Source organism: Apodemus sylvaticus, chromosome X, assembly GCF_947179515.1.
Source record: "Apodemus sylvaticus chromosome X, mApoSyl1.1, whole genome shotgun sequence".
In the NCBI taxonomy this organism is placed as follows: domain Eukaryota; kingdom Metazoa; phylum Chordata; class Mammalia; order Rodentia; family Muridae; genus Apodemus; species Apodemus sylvaticus.
Window position 1 is genome coordinate 19057008 of NC_067495.1, and position 19724 is coordinate 19076731.

At 41.9% G+C, this 19724-nt stretch overlaps 1 protein-coding gene across 1 annotated transcript in view; it reads left to right on the forward strand.

Annotated features, from left to right (window-relative positions):
- Window positions 1–19724, forward strand: part of Huwe1 (HECT, UBA and WWE domain containing E3 ubiquitin protein ligase 1) — a 130066-nt gene that overhangs the window by 100468 nt on the left and 9874 nt on the right. The window contains 24 exon segments of the mRNA XM_052171018.1: window positions 83–255; window positions 596–744; window positions 1444–1519; window positions 2351–2449; window positions 3037–3170; window positions 3362–3530; window positions 4809–5037; window positions 5480–5658; window positions 5923–6012; window positions 6163–6317; window positions 8139–8187; window positions 10048–10335; window positions 11366–11621; window positions 11838–11968; window positions 12622–12836; window positions 12916–13204; window positions 13346–13448; window positions 14196–14742; window positions 15408–16017; window positions 16626–16744; window positions 16843–16999; window positions 17694–17826; window positions 18022–18224; window positions 18774–18901. Of these exon segments, the coding sequence (XP_052026978.1) occupies window positions 83–255; window positions 596–744; window positions 1444–1519; window positions 2351–2449; window positions 3037–3170; window positions 3362–3530; window positions 4809–5037; window positions 5480–5658; window positions 5923–6012; window positions 6163–6317; window positions 8139–8187; window positions 10048–10335; window positions 11366–11621; window positions 11838–11968; window positions 12622–12836; window positions 12916–13204; window positions 13346–13448; window positions 14196–14742; window positions 15408–16017; window positions 16626–16744; window positions 16843–16999; window positions 17694–17826; window positions 18022–18224; window positions 18774–18901 (4681 nt within the window).

Sequence of the window (19724 nt, forward strand, 5' to 3'; positions counted from 1 at the left end):
TTTCTATTGTAAGAACCTTATATATACTTAGCACATTGGCACCTAGTGTTTCTATCTATCCTTGTGTCTTTCTTTATCTCAGTCCTAATATGGCCAACACAGTCAATGCTGCTCTAAAACCCTTGGAAACACTTTCCCGGATTGTAAACCAGCCCAGTAGCCTTTTTGGCAGCAAGAGTGCTTCTAGCAAGAGCAAGTCTGAGCAGGATGCCCAAGGAGCTTCTCAGGACTCGAGTAGCCATCAGCAAGATCCAGGTAAGGAATCAGAATGAATGAACTGGAAAACTGGATGGGTGGGAGTTGTTGCTTGTGGAATTAAACTGTTGTAGCTTATTGTTGTTTACCCAGCAACTTGCTGGCCTTGCAGATAGGTATATCATAATGGTGTGGAAATCTACCCCACAAGGAATTCCTTCACATTGCAGCTTTGTTTGGCTATCCTCACACAAAGCCAAGTCTTTTCCTTCATCACACATTCATTTATACTCTGAGAAGTAAACTTGCCTAAAGACGAGTCATTGTGTTCATGCTTGCCTCATGATGCCCAGCATATAAACACCCTTTGATTATTATGCTGGTTGGTTGATTGTTTCAGGCGAGCCTGGGGAGGCAGAAGTGCAGGAGGAGGATCATGATGTCACTCAGACAGAGGTGGCAGATGGGGATATCATGGATGGGGAGGCTGAAACCGACTCAGTGGTGATTGCTGGGCAGCCTGAGGTGCTCAGTTCACAAGAGATGCAGGTAGGGAGGCAGATCATTCCAATATTCTTCTGTTGCGGCGCTGAACCAAACTCCCAAGTGTTGTGGGTGGGTGAGTACTTTTAGATCTTGCCTCAATGCTGTCTTCGGGAGCACAGATATGCCTTGTTGATGCTCAACAAATGTTTTAGTTAAAGTGGGGCTGGGGACAGAGCCAGGGTGCCATGTACTATGAAATAACACAGATCTCAACCAGACATAGATGGAATGTCAGTAAAAAACTGACCTGAGGCCAGTAAAACACTGACCCAAGTACAGTGTCTGATTTACTTGACTCTGATCATTCATTATTGAAAGCTACTCATCTTATGCCATATCACCATAACTCACTGGAGTATTTAAATACTACTCTTCTAAAGATTTTAAAAAATCGTGGGTAAGAAATTGTGGGTATGAACCTAAGCTGTTGGCTCTAAAGTGATCTGCATGTATTCCTGGACAGTCTTAAAGACTAGCCTGGTATTAGTTAACCAGGATGGACCCATTTCAAAGACTGTTAGTGTGGATTTATTGGAAGCATGTGGTAGTCTCTGTGTCAATAGCACCTGTTATGTCGTTTCTGTGCAACATCCTATCACATTATGGAAACACATGCTCCCTTGTTGGCTTTTTAAAAGGGTTTCAGTGCTAGCACCATGATAGACTTGTGTGCATCCATATGTATGTTCTATTTCTCTCCAGGTTGAGAATGAACTGGAGGACCTGATAGATGAGTTGCTTGAGAGGGATGGCGGATCTGGGAACAGTACAATTATAGGTGAGAGCCCCAGAACTGAGTAAAGCCTCTTCCTTTGTCTCAGTCTCTCTTGGGAGGACCCTTTTTCTCATCATCTGCTTGCTCAGCTCTGCCTAAGGGCTCATAGCCAGTCTAGATTGCTGCTTGTCTTGATGTTGATGATCTTAACAGAAAAGAAATTAACAAGTTGTCTATAGGCCTGTGATAGATCTGAAGTGTTGCATGTGTCGGGTGGTGGTGGGGTGACCATCAGTATAGATGATCAGGCACATCAAAAGAGTGTTTATTCATGGAGGTCTAGAAGAGGCTATAGGATGAGAAAATGCTTTTCTTTCAGTTCTTCAATGAAGTCTAGGGACTTCATTGTGTCTCAAAATGTAAAAAAAAAAAAAAAAAAAAGAGTGGTCATTCCTTAAGGATGGCTCCTTTTAAGTCTCAAATGGAAAATGACAAAGGTAAACAAACCAGCTACCACCTCACTGTGAAGGTGTTTATTATGTTTTTATTTTACTGGTCAAGAAAACCAAAGGATAAATGTAGGCATGTATATTCTTAAAAGATACAAAGCTTTTTCACATCCATCGTACTCTGTGATTGCACAATTAGTGGGATTGGCAAGACAGATGTGATCGTTCCATTTTACAGATGAGGAAACTGAGACTCAGACAGGTAAAGTGACTGGCCAAGCTCATCTAGATAGTTGACAGCAGTATTCTCCCTCATCGGAAAAAGAAAAAGGAGGAAAAAACCAAACGTGGATATCTATTAGGTGTACATAGCTACTTAGACGCACCCAGTCTGGAAAGGGAAGTCCTCTGTTGTTCAGTGAAGGCTCTGCTCTGTAACCTTCAGTGAGCAGAAGTGGAGAGGATGAATCACAAGAGGACGTGCTGATGGATGAAGCTCCTTCCAACCTCAGCCAAGCTTCCACCTTGCAGGCCAACCGAGAAGGTGAGAGTGCCGAGGCCAGAAAGGCCTCCCTTCTTGCCCTGCACGTCTGCCAGACACTACACTAGGGTTTTCCTGGAGGCAGCTGCCCACATGTGCAGAATAAGGAAGCATCTGTCTGCATGCGCTGACATACACCATCCACTTTATCCTCAGCCAGTTTTTCAAATAACGTTTTACTACTGCTTGCCCAAAGTTTGTCACTTCTTACTTGGTTCGCTTTCTTCTCACCCACCTGCTGTCATCGCTCCAGATTCCCTCTTATCAACAGGATGCAGTCAGTAGCAAAATAGGACTGGAAAGGCAAGGGGGCACCAACAGACTTGGCCAAGCCCTGCATCGTGGCTCCTCAAGCTCTACCCTGGAGCCAGCTTCCACATTTCAGCAACCCTGCTCAGCGTGTCGATGCATTTATTGGCACTCTCAGGAAATCTGGGTTGGCTCACTAAGTCTGTACATCACCCTAGATCTGATTCTTCCTCTCTTAGAGTCAGATACCCCATCGCCTTCCCACTCAGTCTGCCAGCCTGCACAGTGGCCTGTTTTCTAGCTACTCAGTATAGTCCTCCAATGTGCTCCCTTTGTTTTAGATTCCATGAATATCCTGGACCCTGAGGATGAGGAGGAGCACACTCAGGAAGAGGACAGCAGTGGCAGTAACGAGGATGAGGATGATAGTCAGGATGAAGAGGAGGAGGAGGAGGAAGATGAGGAAGATGATCAGGTGAGGGGGGACTGTGTTTGGGTTGGTTCAGATGACCTCTTCCATGGGAGCACAGAACTACAGAAAAACGGACAATCTGGGTTACTAGCTAGCTTCGTCGCCTCCCTCCCTCATGTGCTCATGTGGCCATGACACCAGGCTTCAGAAAACACTTACCTCCAGCAATTCTCCATCTCCTATTTTCCCTTAAGGAGGATGATGAAGGTGAAGAAGGAGATGAAGATGATGACGATGATGGTTCTGAGATGGAATTGGATGAGGATTACCCTGATATGAACGCTTCTCCCTTGGTCCGATTTGAGCGCTTTGACCGGGAGGATGATCTCATCATTGAGTTTGACAACATGTTCTCCAGTGCTAGTAAGATACAGGGGCTCAGCTGGGTTTTTACCTATTGATTCTTATACCCTTCTAGGGTAAGCCAAGCAGAACTAAAGCAGCCATCAATTTGATAGAGGACACCACTTCACTTACTGTCTTGACATGACATCCTGGGTCAAGGGATGTCTGAATCCATCTCTGGATAGTATACATATCCTTGCAAGAAGGAATCGGAGGAGGCTGCTCTTACTATCTCCATCCACCTCAGTAAACAGGGAGCTCTTAGAGCCTGGACACCTTGATGTTTTGCTTGATTGAAAAAAAAAAATGAGACCAAGTCTGATGACTACATGAGGCACCTGAATGCACACTGCAGTGACAGGGCAATCAATCTTTAATTTGTAACGCTGGATCTCAAGGGTTTGGATGGACATCGCTGAGCCTGGCATTAGGGAGTGGATTTTATATATTCACTGTTCATCATGGATGCAACTGATCGGGAGAGAGAATGAATCTCTCCACTCCTTTCTATCAACATCAACGTTCCCTTGTAGCGACGAGTTCTTAGCCTCAAGCTGTCTTCATGGGACAGGTCTTACCTCAAATCACAAGCATAATATAGCTGAAAACACTAACAGTTTTGGTCTGTTGTCTTGGCCATAATCTTTTACCTCTGAGCCTCAGTTTGTCACCTGTAAATGAAAATCATGAAGAGAAAAACAAAATGAGCAGTAGATAATTTTCAAGATACCTTCTATGATACTCTTAGAATTTTTGCGGTTTTCGTCAACCTTCCTTATTTGAGCCTTTGTCCATTCAACAAAATGAATGAATATCTGAGATGTGCCTACCGGTCCTTGGTACTGGGGATAAGGTGGTAAAGAAAAACAGGAGTTTTCACCCTCTATAGGAACTTATGGTCTGTAAGAAATTATAAATAAGAAGGCACCACATTTTAGTATGGTAATGCACAGAGTAAAGAATATATCTAACCTGACCTGTTAGATTTAGAAGTAACATCTTGGGCTGAGAACAAAACAGGTGAGGGAGGGAAGCAGAATCTTCTAGGCCAAGGGGCCAGCATCTGAAGTGCCTTGAGACATCACTGGTTGAAAGTGGGTTGGGGAAAGGTGGGATTGCATTGAGGTGGTTGCAAAACCTATGGTTATGAGATTGGATTAAGTGTGGGAATGAGGGAGAAAGGAGAAACATCACATCTCCATATGAGGAATGCCCAGGAGACGTGGTTCTGTACATGAACAGCCATGGAAGAAATTTATTTTTGGTACTGATCCCTTTTGCATATTTTCCTTGCAGCAGACATTCCCCCTTCCCCAGGAAATATCCCTACCACCCACCCATTGATGGTACGCCATGCAGATCACAGTTCCCTGACACTGGGCAGTGGTTCTTCCACAACTCGTCTTACCCAGGGCATCGGTCGCAGTCAAAGGACCCTAAGACAGCTCACTGCCAATACAGGCCATACCATTCATGTTCACTACCCTGGGAATCGCCAGCCTAACCCTCCTCTTATACTCCAGAGGTGAGTTTGTGTTGAAGCAGAATCAATGAGAAGTTGGACTCAACGGATTACAAGAATTATAAGGATCATAAGCTCTTAAGAATTATAACTGAACTTCACCATTGTCTTGACCATAAGGGTAAACAGTCCCTTGTAAATAAGGTGTGTGATCCATAGTAAGTGAAACAATTTTAAAATGAAAGAGTGAATATAAGTGGCTTAAAGGTGTACAACAGAGGCATTAATACCTAACATGGTGCCTGGCATATCAAAGCTCCTAGTAGTACTTAGCTGTTCAAGGAACTAACTATAGAATAATATCAAACTGATAGCTAGTAAGAATGGTAGTAAAAGGTTTAGATGCAATATGATAAAGTCTACCCATAATCCTGTAAGTTTAATAGATCTATATGCTCCATCTCATGGTAACAGGTAAAAGTGGTACCTTACAATTACCCTACAGGTTGCTTGGTCCCTCTGCTGCTGCTGACATTCTTCAACTGAGCAGCAGCCTTCCCTTACAAAGCCGAGGCCGGGCCCGCCTCCTAGTGGGCAATGATGACGTCCATATCATCGCCAGGTCTGATGATGAGCTGCTGGATGACTTTTTTCATGACCAGAGTACAGCCACTAGCCAAGCAGGCAAGTTTATGCAGTAAGAGGGAAGATAGAGTTCATTTCTTGTTCAATCCTAAGAAGAGTAGTATCTTTCCTGGAGAAACTATATTTCATAGGAGCCAAAACCACTTGGTGACTTAGCCAAGGACAATAACTCTTTATTGCTTCTGAGTACCTGATCTACAGCAAAACTTGACAGACCATGAGTTCTTTTAGGAAAAGAATGCAATTTTTAGGTCAAGCAACACCACATAAGGCCGTGAATTTCACTTCATTTTGTTCCTATAGGAACCCTGTCCAGTATCCCAACAGCTCTAACCCGATGGACAGAGGAATGCAAAGTTCTTGATGCCGAGAGTATGCATGACTGTGTTTCAGGTCTGTGGCAACTTGAATATCAGAGTAGTAATGAGCCTTTCAGTGCTAGAATGAGTATGCAGAGAGTTTTTTTTATTTTTCTGGCATTAGCTCTGCCTCTACTTCTCAGCCTTTCCAAAGTAACCTCTGATCTTCGCCTTTTTCTTCTAGTGGTTAAAGTGCCCATTGTCAATCACCTGGAATTCTTGAGAGACGAGGAACTAGAAGAGAGAAGGGAGAAACGCAGGAAACAGCTGGCTGAGGAAGAAACAAAAATAATAGACAAAGGCAAAGAAGACAAGGAGAACAGAGATCAGAGTGCACAGGTGAAGTGATTCCAAAGGACTTAAGAGATTCACCATTTTATATTTATTATGGTTTTGCCATGCTCATAGTACTAAACCACTAAAAAAAAAAATCTAGAACATGACATTGAATAGGGAAGATTGTTCATTTCCAGATTGACTATTTATTCATCTGGTTTTTAGGTAAAAAGAAAAATAATCAAACCCAGAGGTAAATTATTTCTCCATTATCTTACTGGGAAAATGCAAACCAAAATGGTTCCTTACACATTAGCCCTACTTTGTAATCTCTATCACTCTAAAGGCCTATCACTCTGAAGGCCTAAAGGTAGACCTTCACTCAGCCCAAATTCTTGGTTCTCATTTCCATTTTATGGTGGACTTCTAAAAAATTATGAAATCTATTACCATACAACTAATGTATATGCATAAAAGCTAATACAACACAAAGAATGGAACAAAAGGCTGTAGTATATCCCACTCAGCAATTGGGATATTAGGTAATTTTTTTCTTTATTTACTTTATATACCAATCAAAGCTTCCCCTCCCTTCTCTCCTCCCAGTCCCTCCCTCTCACATACCCTCCCCTTATTCCCTCTTCCCCTTATCCCTTTCTCCTCAGAGAACGGGAGGCCGCCGATGGATATCAACCCACCTTGGTATATCAAATTGCAGTAGGACTAGATGCATCTTCTATTGAGGCTAGATAAGGCAGCCAAAGACAGGCAACAGAGTAAGGAACAGCCCCTGCTTCTCCCACATGAAGACCAAGCTATATATCTGTTAGAGCCTAGTCTCAACCCCTGTGGGCCCAGGTTACTTGATTCTATAGGCTTTCTTGTGGTATCCTTGACTTATCTGGCTCCTTATTAGGTAAGTTAAAGGTATGAGGAGCTAGAGATAACCTCATTTTCGTTCCCACCCAAGTAACAGCTTAAAACTAACTCCAGTTCCCTGTGATCTAACACCTTCTTTTGGTCATCCTAACCAAAACAAAACAAATTCCCACAAACACCAGGTTCAGTTCAGAGAGCTCTTACCCCAAAACATTAAGGCAAAGAAAAACACTGGGATTGGCTCAGTGGTAGTGTGCTTGCTCTATATAAGCCAAGCCCACATACTTATATGCAGGCACATACTCCTACACATGAAAAGAAATGGGGTGGCATTAATATTGAGGATATAGCTTAGTGATAGGGCACTCTCCCAGTCTGTACACGATCCAGGTTTGAGTCCTAACCTGCTAATTAAAATTAGTGCAGACACATTGAGGCATTTGTTTATAGTAACAGGCTTGCTCTAACAAGACTTTGCCTTAGAAACATGTGACTAAAAGCTAAATGGACATTGGATTATAGCTCCATGGTAGAATGCTTCTTCATCCAAAGCAATACCCCAAAACAAAGCTAGGGTGGAAAAAATAAACCCTAAGAAGGGAAATAGATGGAGCTAAGAGTTTCCTGTCTCACAATTGTGCTCATTTCTAATGTGTTTTGTTTTTTTATTCTTTCATTGTTCACTTTCTGCTCACTCCCATCCTTTTTTGTCTTTATGTAACCTAGTGCATTCTTTCTAGTGTGTTGCTGGAGATAAAAACTAGGATCTCACACATGGTAAACTTTTGAACTCTCCATCTGTGCTGTATCCCCAAATCCTCTCCAAAGCTGTTGAACATTAGTATAGTATATATAAAAGAATTGGCTAATATTTTGTATTCTGAAATGCCCACATGGCCAGATCATTGAATTCCTGGGTAGTCTAGGTAAGGGATAATGACTCCCATATTTGACCTTTCTTGTGTGCTTGTAAACGTCTCCCAATAGTCTCTCTTCTCTTTGCAGTGTACTACTGTATCTAAGACAAATGACTCCACTGAACAGAATGTCTCAGGTAACCCTCCCTCCCTTCCATTCTTGCTAATTAATCAATGGATTCTTTCCAAATAGCTGGCCACATGGGCTGAAGACGGACACTGGTGCTCTGTGGGATGAGGTAGTAGATTGTATAGTTTTAGGGTCATACCCCATCTTGGAGATAACTATACAGTCTACTGTCTTTCCCACGGTGGTACACTTCCCATCTAACTAGCCCCATTTAGTTTCCTGTTATGGTTATGCTGTATTTCAGTCTTATATGTACACAGGTCATGTATCTTGTTTTTCCTCACAAAATAGGCATGTACATCTTTGAGGTACATCCTTTGGTATGGCACTTCATTAGAACACCTGATGGCAGTGTTTCTCAATTGCCAGTCCTCAATGAAAATTAACACAGGGAAGTCTAGTGTGAGTTTCAGAGCTAGATTTATTCCATTCAAAAGACTTTTTATGTATAGAAGTTATGTTCTCCTGGATCTTGGATTACAAAATATTGTTACTAAATTATTGGGGGCTTTTTTCTTACTAAACCAAAACTAATGCCTACTTTAGTATTTTTCATTCTTAATCTAAAATCTTAGTGGTCTATGGAATCTAAAAATTTTAAGAGCATCATCTTTTAAAATGGAATTTTGGGGATCGTAGCTTTGTGGGACACACACACAGACATGCATACATTACATTACATATATACACTTCTATTCCTTCTAATGTTAACAATGGTCAGTAATCATTTTTGTCATTGATCAAATGGTATCATGTTTGCCTCATGTCTACTTAGAACTTCCTTCTGGAAGTATCCTTAATTGGGAGACTTGTTATTACCAAAGCCTACATAGTATTTTAAAAGCATTAAAAAGAGCATGGATGTCCCAGTGCTCTTAATCTAGCAAAGGGTATATGAAAGGGTCTGTGCTACAAAGTAAAATGGCCTTTTGCCTACTGCCCTTACCAGACATATCTGCACATGCTGGGGTGAGGTAGTAAGTTGTATTGTTGTGGGGTAGGGATTTTAGGCCCCAATAAGAAGATAACTATACAACTTACTACTTTCCCTGGTTTGTGGCATATTCACATTAAGTCTTGGCAGTATTGACTCCATTATAGAAGTGCTATAAATGTTTAATCAGTAAACAGGAATATAATAAAGGGAGGTAGAAGGGGACAGATGAGGCAAATAATGTTAAATTACTCGTCTATATATTAGAACATATTAACTGATTATTTTACCATTGAGCATAATCTGGACATTCTTCAATTCTTTGATTCTATGATAACTTCATTTACTCTTATTAGAATATGAATATGAAGAATGTGAATTGAAACTGTTGTTTAGGAATTTTGATTAAGAAGCCAGGCATTTTGGTTCATACTTACTTTATAGCAGAGGCAAGAAAGCAAAAGTTCTTGGACAGCCTTGGCTTTAGAGTGAGCTTAGTAGGAGCCTGGGCTGCCTGAGACCCTGTCTGTAAACAACAACAGCAGTGTAGAATTATGAATAAATTCAGACCATTTCTTGTTTCAAGTAGATGAGGAAATGTACGGATCTATAAGGATTTAGTAGATTTTCTGGATAGTCTTGCCCTATCTATGTGATAATGCAACTGTTGTTCCCTTCTACCTGGAACATAGAAAGATTGTATTCTCTAGATCATCAGAGTCATGTTTCTGGTATCGAGACACAGATAGTATTGTGTTTAGCCCTCATCATTATGATATGCCATCCAAGAACTGTTTCTGGGAACAGATTGATTTGTGAAAGATTTTCATTTCTTTTATTTGAATGGGTTCTTACCAGGCTGCATGTGCTGATTGGATTCTTCCATGGTCATTCGCTAAGTTCCCCTTAACCTTATCATTCTTTCCAATAAAGATGGGACTCCTATGCCTGACAGCTATCCAACAACCCCCTCTTCAACGGATGCTCCTACATCTGAGTCCAAGGAAACACTTGGCACCCTACAACCCTCCCAGCAACAGCCAGCACTTCCACCCCCACAATCCTTAGGAGAGATTCCTCAGGAACTGCAGTCCCCTGCTGAAGAAGTGGGGAACTCTACACAGCTACTGATGCCTATAGAATTGGAGGAAATGGGCCCCACAAGACAAAGTGGAGAAGCAGAAACAACTCAAATGGAATTGTCTCCAGCTCCCACCATAAGTGAGTAGAATCTCAACATTAAAGAGGCATAAAAAGAAAAGAATTGCTATCTTTGTAACTTTTCTCTGCTTTCTCACTTTACAGAATTAGGATCCTCAGAAACCTCAGCTTACACTTCAGCTTTCTTAGTTGAATCTGAGATTTCTTCTTTATGTCCTCATATTTTAATGATAGTATTAAGGCATGCCACCATTTATCTAGGCAAAACTCATTTCTTAACTATTATGATGTCAGGTGTGTTATTTAACTTCTTTGAAAATAATTGGTGGTGCCTTCATTGATAAACTGAAATATTTTATTAACTGAAATTCTATATCATTCAGTTTTCCTATCATTATTCACATACCTACTACTCACCTATAAAATGGTGCATAAAAATTCTTTTCAAGTCAGGAATTGTCACAATTTTTTTCCTGTTGCTGTGATAAAATAATCTGACAAGTTATTTTTAGGGAAGAAGGGTTTATTTTGATTCACAGTTCCAGGTTCTATTCTGTCATAGCAGGGAGAGTCACAGCAGAAATTTAAGTGAGCTGGTCACACATCATTATGCATAAAACAATGATTACATGCATTACATGCATGCTTCTCAGTTTGCCTTCTCCAGTTAAACAGCCCAGAGTCCCAGTTTTCAGTGGCCCGTGTCCTAGGTGATATGATAAACAGTAACCATCACAAGAGCCTTTTCTATTTACTTAGATAATGAAACTCCTGGCATGTGTGTATAACTGGAACCTGCAGGAAAACTGAGATCTACAAAATCCCTATCTCAGATATCTAGGAACATTGTTTCACAGACATGTCTAGACTGTGTAGAAAAAACATGTGTAGTACATAAAAAAGTCTTGAAGAAATTTAAAGGGCAGTTGATAATGAAGAGTGCACAATAGATAATCAAGTGATGATGTAGATGAGTGAAAAATCTGTACTAACTGTTGCAAAAGGAAACAACCCTACCAAAGCATTTTTGATTGTTGTATAACCTTGATTCAAAACAGCCATCTAATTATTCACTCTTACTTCCTTCTAGCCTCTCTTTCCCCAGAGAGAGCTGAAGATTCAGATGCATTAACAGCTGTCAGCAGTCAGCTGGAAGGTTCTCCCATGGACACCAGCAGCCTGGCTTCCTGTACATTAGAAGAGGCTGTGGGTGACACTCCAGCAGCTGGCAGTTCTGAGCAGCCCACAGCTGGTAGCTCCACTCCTGGTGATGCCCCATCAGTTGTGGGAGAAGTGCAAGGCAGATCTGATGTGTCAAGAGAATCCACCCAGCCACCCGAGGACAGGTAATTATTATACAGCCAAGAGGAGATTAGGAATGCATTAGAGGTTATTTCAAGCTAAAGCTAAACTCATACTTGTTCACTGTCAGACAGATGGGTTGCACTGTAATCTATGTGTCGTGTTTGAGAAATGGGTATTAGGAATGTTTTATTGTTTGTGTTTGTTTTTTATGGGAAAACTGTTTAAAGAACTAACTGAAAATGATTTATTTCCCTTAGCTCCCCCCCTGCATCCTCTGAGAGTTCTTCCACCAGAGATTCTGCCGTGGCCATCTCTGGAGCAGATTCTCGTGGAATTCTAGAAGAGCCGCTACCTTCAACAAGCAGTGAAGAAGAAGATCCCCTTGCTGGTAAGTCCATGCATGCCACAATGATAAGAGTTTCTGTTTCCAAAAACTCTTGCTTGGACAGACATACCCTCCAAACACTTTCTTCCAGGTATGTGTGTGAGTTGGGGGTGGAGGTTGTTGAAGACTAGCAATAAGAGGATACAGGTGTTACACAATGAGTTCAGACTTAGAAGTCAGGTTAGCCTTAGCTCGCTCATATTCTCCATCTGTACCATTTTCTACCTTTATAAAATAGGACCATTATTTAATATCTCTAATCCTCATTGACAGTTATGACACTATGTTAGTAAGCTTTCCATTGCTGAATCAAATGTCTGAAATAATCAACATTTAAAAAAAAATGGATTACAATTAGAGAGTTTTCAGTCTTTGGTCAGTTGTTTCTTGGTCTCTGTACTAAGACACTACTACATAATGGTGGCCACACACAATCTACATCAAAGAATCTTTATAAAGGTTGACTGACAGAGTGTACCACTAATGAACTATTTGACACCTAGGAAGATGGGTTGGTGATTATTCTCCATATCTTTGCAAGCAATGAAAACACGAAAGGCTGATTTTCTCAACTCATGATTTGTGTTTCTTTTCTCTGAGTATACCTTTGAACATCTATGGAGATGTAAGTCCCTTTATATCTTACATCTCTTTAGGTATCAGTCTCCCTGAAGGTGTGGATCCCTCCTTTCTGGCTGCTCTCCCTGATGATATCCGTCGGGAAGTCCTACAGAACCAGCTGGGCATACGTCCACCAACCCGAAGTACTCCCTCTGCAAATAGCTCATCTCCTGCAGTAGTGGGGAACCCTGGTGTGACTGAAGTGAGCCCTGAGTTCCTGGCTGCCCTACCTCCAGCTATTCAAGAGGAAGTATGTGAGCGGGAACATGGTGAGAATAGGCTTAGCTTGAAAAGAGCTATACTTATTATACTTATTGTCAAATCAATAGGTGCTAGCACAGCAGAGAGCTGAACAGCAGCGACGGGAACTGGCTCAGAATGCCAGCTCAGACACACCCATGGACCCTGTGACCTTCATTCAGACTCTGCCCTCAGATCTGCGCCGTAGTGTCCTAGAGGACATGGAAGACAGTGTGTTAGCTGTGATGCCACCTGACATTGCAGCTGAAGCTCAAGCTCTAAGACGAGAACAAGAAGCCCGGCAGCGGCAGCTCATGCATGAGCGTCTTTTTGGACACAGCAGTACTTCTGCACTCTCTGCCATTCTCCGAAGCCCGGGTACAGAGGGAGGCAAGTGGGAGGGCTCTGAAATATCTTGGCCTTATTTTTTAATTAGCCTCTTTTTACTACATGTTGTGTTGCTTGAACCCAGTTTCTTCTCACTTCATCAAATTCAGTTTCCTTTTTCTTTTCTTGTAGCTTTTACCAGTCGTCTGAGTGGCAACCGTGGGGTCCAGTATACTCGCCTTGCTGTACAGAGGGGTGGCACCTTCCAGATGGGGGGTGGCAGCAGCCATAATAGGTACCCTTGTTTTTTTTTTATTAAACCTTACTATACTATCTTCAGGTTTCTTTAATTTTATAAGTAGCAGCCTGGATCATTCTGGGCTATATTTTCCTTGAAATGAATAGACAAGCAGAATCCAATTAATTTCCCTTATTTTCAAAATGCCACAACTTTGACTAGGCTTAGGTAAAAGACCAGACTCAAAAAGGCAGGCCAGCAGCGGATACTAGTTATGGTTTTAACAAAATAGAAAGTGGGAGCCTACTTGGCCTTAGGACTGCAACAGGCATGCTACAGAAATAGGGGAGGAGTTACTTATCGACTAACTAGGATGAAGCACAGTAGATTTAACATTATAAAACAATTATAGAAGAGATCAGTCCTCATAAAAAAGAATGGCAGCCACTTAATCTAGAGAAGGTAAAAACAAGCAGTGTGGGTCATAGACCTTAGATTTTCACCGCTTAGTAAATGATAAAAATATGAATCTCTGCTCACTTCTCAGTGGTCATGTAATAAAGAGTAAATATTTGTTTGAGCCTCTCACTCACAATCTCAGTAATGGTGTACAACGTCCTTCAGGGAAAGGAGTTGTAAAGTACATGGTATATGATAGATACACAAAAGAGTTGTTGCTGTGGATTATTTTGTCTTCTTTTACAGTCTCCCTAGGATTATCCCACTCGTTCTTCTCTCATGTACCTCATATACTGATCCTAGTGCTTTAGTTAGTGTTACCCAGAAACCATGCTCTGTTTCCAGGCCTTCTGGCAGTAATGTGGACACACTCCTCCGCCTCCGAGGACGACTCCTTCTAGACCATGAAGCCTTGTCTTGCCTCTTGGTCCTACTTTTTGTGGATGAGCCAAAGCTCAATACTAGCCGTCTACACCGAGTACTAAGAAATCTCTGCTATCATGCCCAGACCCGCCACTGGGTCATCCGCAGCCTCCTGTCCATTTTGCAGCGCAGCAGTGAGAGTGAGTTGTGCATTGAGACACCCAAGCTCTCCACAAGTGAAGAAAGGGGCAAGAAGTCAAGCAAGAGCTGTGCATCAAGCAGCCATGAGAACCGTCCCCTGGATCTGCTCCACAAGATGGAGTCCAAAAGTTCCAATCAGCTCTCCTGGCTCTCAGTATCAATGGATGCTGCTTTAGGCTGTAGGACTAACATATTCCAGATTCAACGTTCTGGAGGACGTAAACATACAGAGAAGCATGCAAGCAGTGGTTCCACTGTCCACATCCACCCCCAGGCTGCTCCTGTTGTCTGCAGACATGTTTTGGATACACTCATTCAGTTGGCCAAGGTGAGGAGCTTGAAGGAATCCTTGACCCCAGGGCTTTCTGGGCATCAACACCTTGGGTGAGATCTGGACAGTAAAGGGCTAACAAATCTCTTTGTTTTTATTTTATATTGTGCCATTTGCTGTTTCTGAGAAATTGTCCAATAAATAACTTCATGGTGTTTATCTTTGTTCTTTATAATTTTTAATGTATTGTTTTGGTCATCAAAACAACTGTTTGCACTCTATATGATTCTTGTTTTTTACAGATAAAGAAGCTGAGATTCAAAACACTGTAATGGCTCTGTCATTTGACTAGAAAGTAACAAACTCAATATTTGAATAATAAACAGTGCTACTATGTATTTGGGGCCGACTTGTACTAGGCACCAGCCAAAATGCATTACCTCATTTAATACCAACAACTTTGCCAGGCTGTGGTGTTCTCCTTGTTTCATAAGTGCAGAGAGACAAAAGATTTAGAAAAGATTGCTAATCTTGTCTTGCTTCAAAGTCCTTATTTCTTTAGACTGCTTCACCATCTACTGGATGAAAATCATATAATCCATCTGTCTTATGTTACCCGAGCTATTAAAGAAAAGGAAGAGTCTGAGAAGCAATTTTCTTTTTCCCGGCAGGCTTATCCTTTACAGAGACTCCTTAGATTGAACCTATTCTTTTCCCTGCAGGTGTTTCCCAGCCACTTTACACAGCAGCGGACCAAAGAAACAAACTGTGAGAGTGATCGGGAACGGGGCAGTAAGCAAGCCTGCAGCCCATGCTCCTCACAGTCCTCCAACAGTGGCATCTGTACAGACTTCTGGGACTTATTGGTAAAACTGGACAACATGAATGTTAGCCGAAAAGGCAAGAACTCCGTGAAGTCCGTACCAGTGAGCGCTGGTGGCGAAGGAGAAACTTCCCCACACAGCCTTGAAGCCTCTCCACTGGGACAGCTCATGAACATGTTGTCACATCCAGTCATCCGGCGGAGTTCTCTTTTAACTGAGAAACTCCTGAGACTACTCTCTCTCATCTCAATTGCTCTCCCAGAAAACAAAGTATCAGAAGTGCAAACTAACTCCAGTAACAGTGGTTCCTCCACTGCTGCCACTTCAAACACATCTACTACCACCACCACCACCACTACTGCCACTGCCCCCACGCCCACACCCCCAGCTGCAACTACCCCTGTCACTTCTGCTCCAGCTGTGGTTGCTGCCACAACTATTTCCACCATTACTGTAGCTGCTTCTACCACAGTGACTACCCCCACAACTGCTACCACTACTGTTTCAAGTAAGTAAAGTCAGAGCTATAGGGTGTGTGCTATGGCTCCCACTTGGCTCTCACTACCCAATCCAGATAATCTTCTCTAAATGATAATTATTGTGAGAGCAGGTTGTGTTCATTCTTACCCTGTTTTCTCTTTATTCCATTTCCCACACCACCACCTTCCATGTGTATGGCTCCACCAAAAGGGGTGTAGTTAAATCCTAAGATTTCCAGACTATACAATAATAGACTGAATGCAGTGTGATTTAAGGTAAAGAAAGTACAAAAAGTAAAGAAAATAAAATAGGTAGCAAATGAGTTAAGAATTGTCTGCAGGTATAGGTTTTAAAGAATAAGTTGTGGGATATGATAAGGGGAACAGTTTAGAGAAATACTTAGGATTTTTGGTAACCTTACAAGACATGGTTAAGAATATAGCTCAGTGGTAGAATGCTTCCATGGTATGTATAACATCCTAAGTTCAATTCCCAGCACACAAAAATGATTTGGCCTTGATAGGTAGGTTGTCTTGTCATTTTCTCTGCCTTGCCAGTTTGAAGCCCCGAACAACAGTACAGCACTTTCAGGATTATGACAGTCACAGAGCTTTAATTATATTCTCTTTCTCACAGCTACCACTACTAAAGGCAGCAAATCTCCAGCAAAGGTTGGTGAAGGAGGTAGCAGTGGTATAGACTTCAAAATGGTGTCCTCTGGCCTCACTGAAAACCAGCTACAGCTGTCTGTGGAGGTGAGTCTTAACTCTTTATACCTTCTGAAGTTGAAGGAAAGGGCCAGACATTTCAGTTCTCAGGTTAGGGCTTATTACCTCTCCTATATTTTACCTAGGTATTGACATCCCACTCTTGTTCTGAAGAAGGCTTGGAAGATGCAGCCAATGTGTTACTGCAGCTCTCTCGTGGGGACTCTGGGACCAGAGACACTGTTCTTAAGCTGCTACTGAATGGAGCCCGCCACCTGGGTTATACCCTCTGTAAACAGATAGGTAATAATAATAAGGCACTCTATTCTGTCTTATAAGACTCTCTCTGTCTGTCTGTCTGTCTGTCTGTCTGTCTGTCTGTCTGTCTGTCTGTATTAAACCATACTGGTAAAGCATAGTTCTTGTTTTCATCTGTGGATTGAGAACAAGGTTGCCTGGCTTTCTTCATCACCAACAACTTCATGAGAACAAAAAGGCCTACTTTTTTCTCCCTAATAAGTGCCCCATGATGAAGTTGCAATAACGTCTTTTCTCGTCTTAAAGATATACCTACTCCTGATCAGGTTCAGGAGTTATACTCAGAATAATGGCCTCTTTTGTATAGTTTTGAGGATGCAAGAGTTCTGGCACTTGAAAATTGTCCATGGGTGATACATGATTATTTCATAGTCCCATAGCATCCTTTGAGAGGGAGGATAAGAATACCACAAAACCTGAGTAAGTTTAAGAGCTATATAGAACTTAGATCATGATCTGTCTCCAGAAAAGGTCTTTTTTATTCTCTATACCAAACTGCATTGTGTGTAGATTCAATAAGACAGTCCAGTGAATTGGTAGTCCCCAAGTGGTTGGTCCATAGAAAAAAAATAAACCAAAATTTTCTGTTCACTTAGCATTTCCTGCAAAGATGTCCTGGTAAGGTTCAGCTTTCTGCTTTAAGGAAATCTCTGACCACATGAATCCTCTGTCTATCCAGGTACCCTACTCGCTGAACTACGGGAATACAATCTGGAACAGCAGCGGCGAGCCCAATGTGAGACCCTGTCTCCTGATGGCCTACCTGAGGAACAGCCACAGACCACCAAACTGAAAGGCAAAATGCAGAGCAGGTGGGTATGGGCTAGAATCTGGAACACTTGAAAAGTGGCTTTGGCTGGTTTTCCTCTTCTGTATTTTTTGTTTGTTCTATAATATACTAATACTATCTTTAAGGTTATTTTCTCTAGTTAATACCAGAATCCCTCCTTGCTCTGAGTATTTATACTTTGATGTCAAGATATATAAGCCACCTCTACACTGTACAGGTTTGACATGGCTGAAAATGTGGTAATTGTGGCATCTCAGAAGCGACCCTTGGGTGGCCGGGAGCTCCAGCTGCCTTCTATGTCCATGTTGACATCCAAGACATCTACCCAGAAGTTCTTCTTGAGGGTACTACAGGTCATCATCCAGCTGCGGGATGACACACGAAGAGCTAACAAGAAAGCCAAGCAGACAGGCAGGCTAGGTATAAAACTAGAGTATCTAATTGAGGGTGGTAGTGATGATGGTGATGCTGTGGGGGTGTGGCGTGGATCCAGAGACCCCGGAGGAGCTGGACTGAAATGTCGTGTTTTGTTTCTAATTGACCTTTCCAAAAAGGAATATCACCACCCCTTTTTAAAAGTATCAAATGTTAATGGCTGTATTATATAACCCATTCAATTACCTACCTGAGGTTGAATAGATTAAGTTGTACAATTGAGGGGTAACTGAAATCTGGCAGAGGAATGGGGAGACCAGCATTTCTCTGAGAAAGACCTACAAGTATGTGCTTTCTGCCTCCTTAAACATTCCTAACTAAAATATTAGCCATGTTCTCATATATTGGCTTATGTCCCATACAACATTCTACATGCCACCATCCCTGCTTTTCTCTACCCTGGGACTTGATTATGAGGATACAAAACTACCTGAACTAAAACTCAAATTCAACATCCATGGAAAGAAGAAAGAATTTTGGGCATTCCCCACTTCCTACAGTTTATATCATGCCTTCCCTCTTTCTCTCTTCCAGGTTCCTCCGGTTTAGGCTCAGCTAGCAGCATCCAGGCAGCTGTTCGGCAGCTGGAGGCTGAGGCTGATGCCATTATACAAATGGTACGTGAGGGTCAAAGGGCGCGGAGACAGCAACAAGCAGCAACGGTTAGCATGATGCCTGTGGCCCCTCATTCATTTCTCTACCATCCTTCCTGCACCATGTCATCAGTTGGGGTTCATTGCCATACCTTGTATGCTTTCGCATTATGTTTGCTAAATGAATGCCTCTAGACAACAAGGTTACTTTCTGTTGGTGTTTCTCTTGCTGTTCATTGATTGTTTTGTATTGATACCTGGTTGAATTTAAAGCTTGGCCATCATACCCCACTCCCAGCTATCCAGTTAGTATTGTTTTGCAAATTGTCTTATGCTCTGTGCCTGGGTTCTGAAGGGATATAAGGTTAAGAAAAATTTAGTATCGTGAAATAATGTAAACAACTCAAAAGTCCCCTAAGCTTGTTATACATTATCTATGGCCACTATTCTACCCTGGCCTTTAATATCAGCACTCGGAACAGGGGCAAGATGTATCTCTGTGAGTTTAAGGCCAGCTTGATGTACATAGTAAGTTCCAGGACCAGAGAAACCCTGTCTCAAAAAATACAGTATATTGCTGATCACATTGGACATAGTACAGGATTTGGAAGAATGACTCCAACAGCTGTAGAAAGAGAAAATAAAGAGCTGCTATTCTGAGGTATTTTTTTTTCTGCCCAGTCTCCTGTCCGACCTGACAAAAACATAGCTAAAATACCCCACCTATGGGAGATAATACTGAATTCGGTTTGAACAAATAGTAATAGCAAACAAGCCTACTTTCTGCCTACCTTAAGAGTATGTAAACAAACAGAACCTGGTCCAGAACACTTACAATTTTTGTCTATATTTAAAGACACCAATGTAGGGATAGAATGGGATCTGAGTGGGA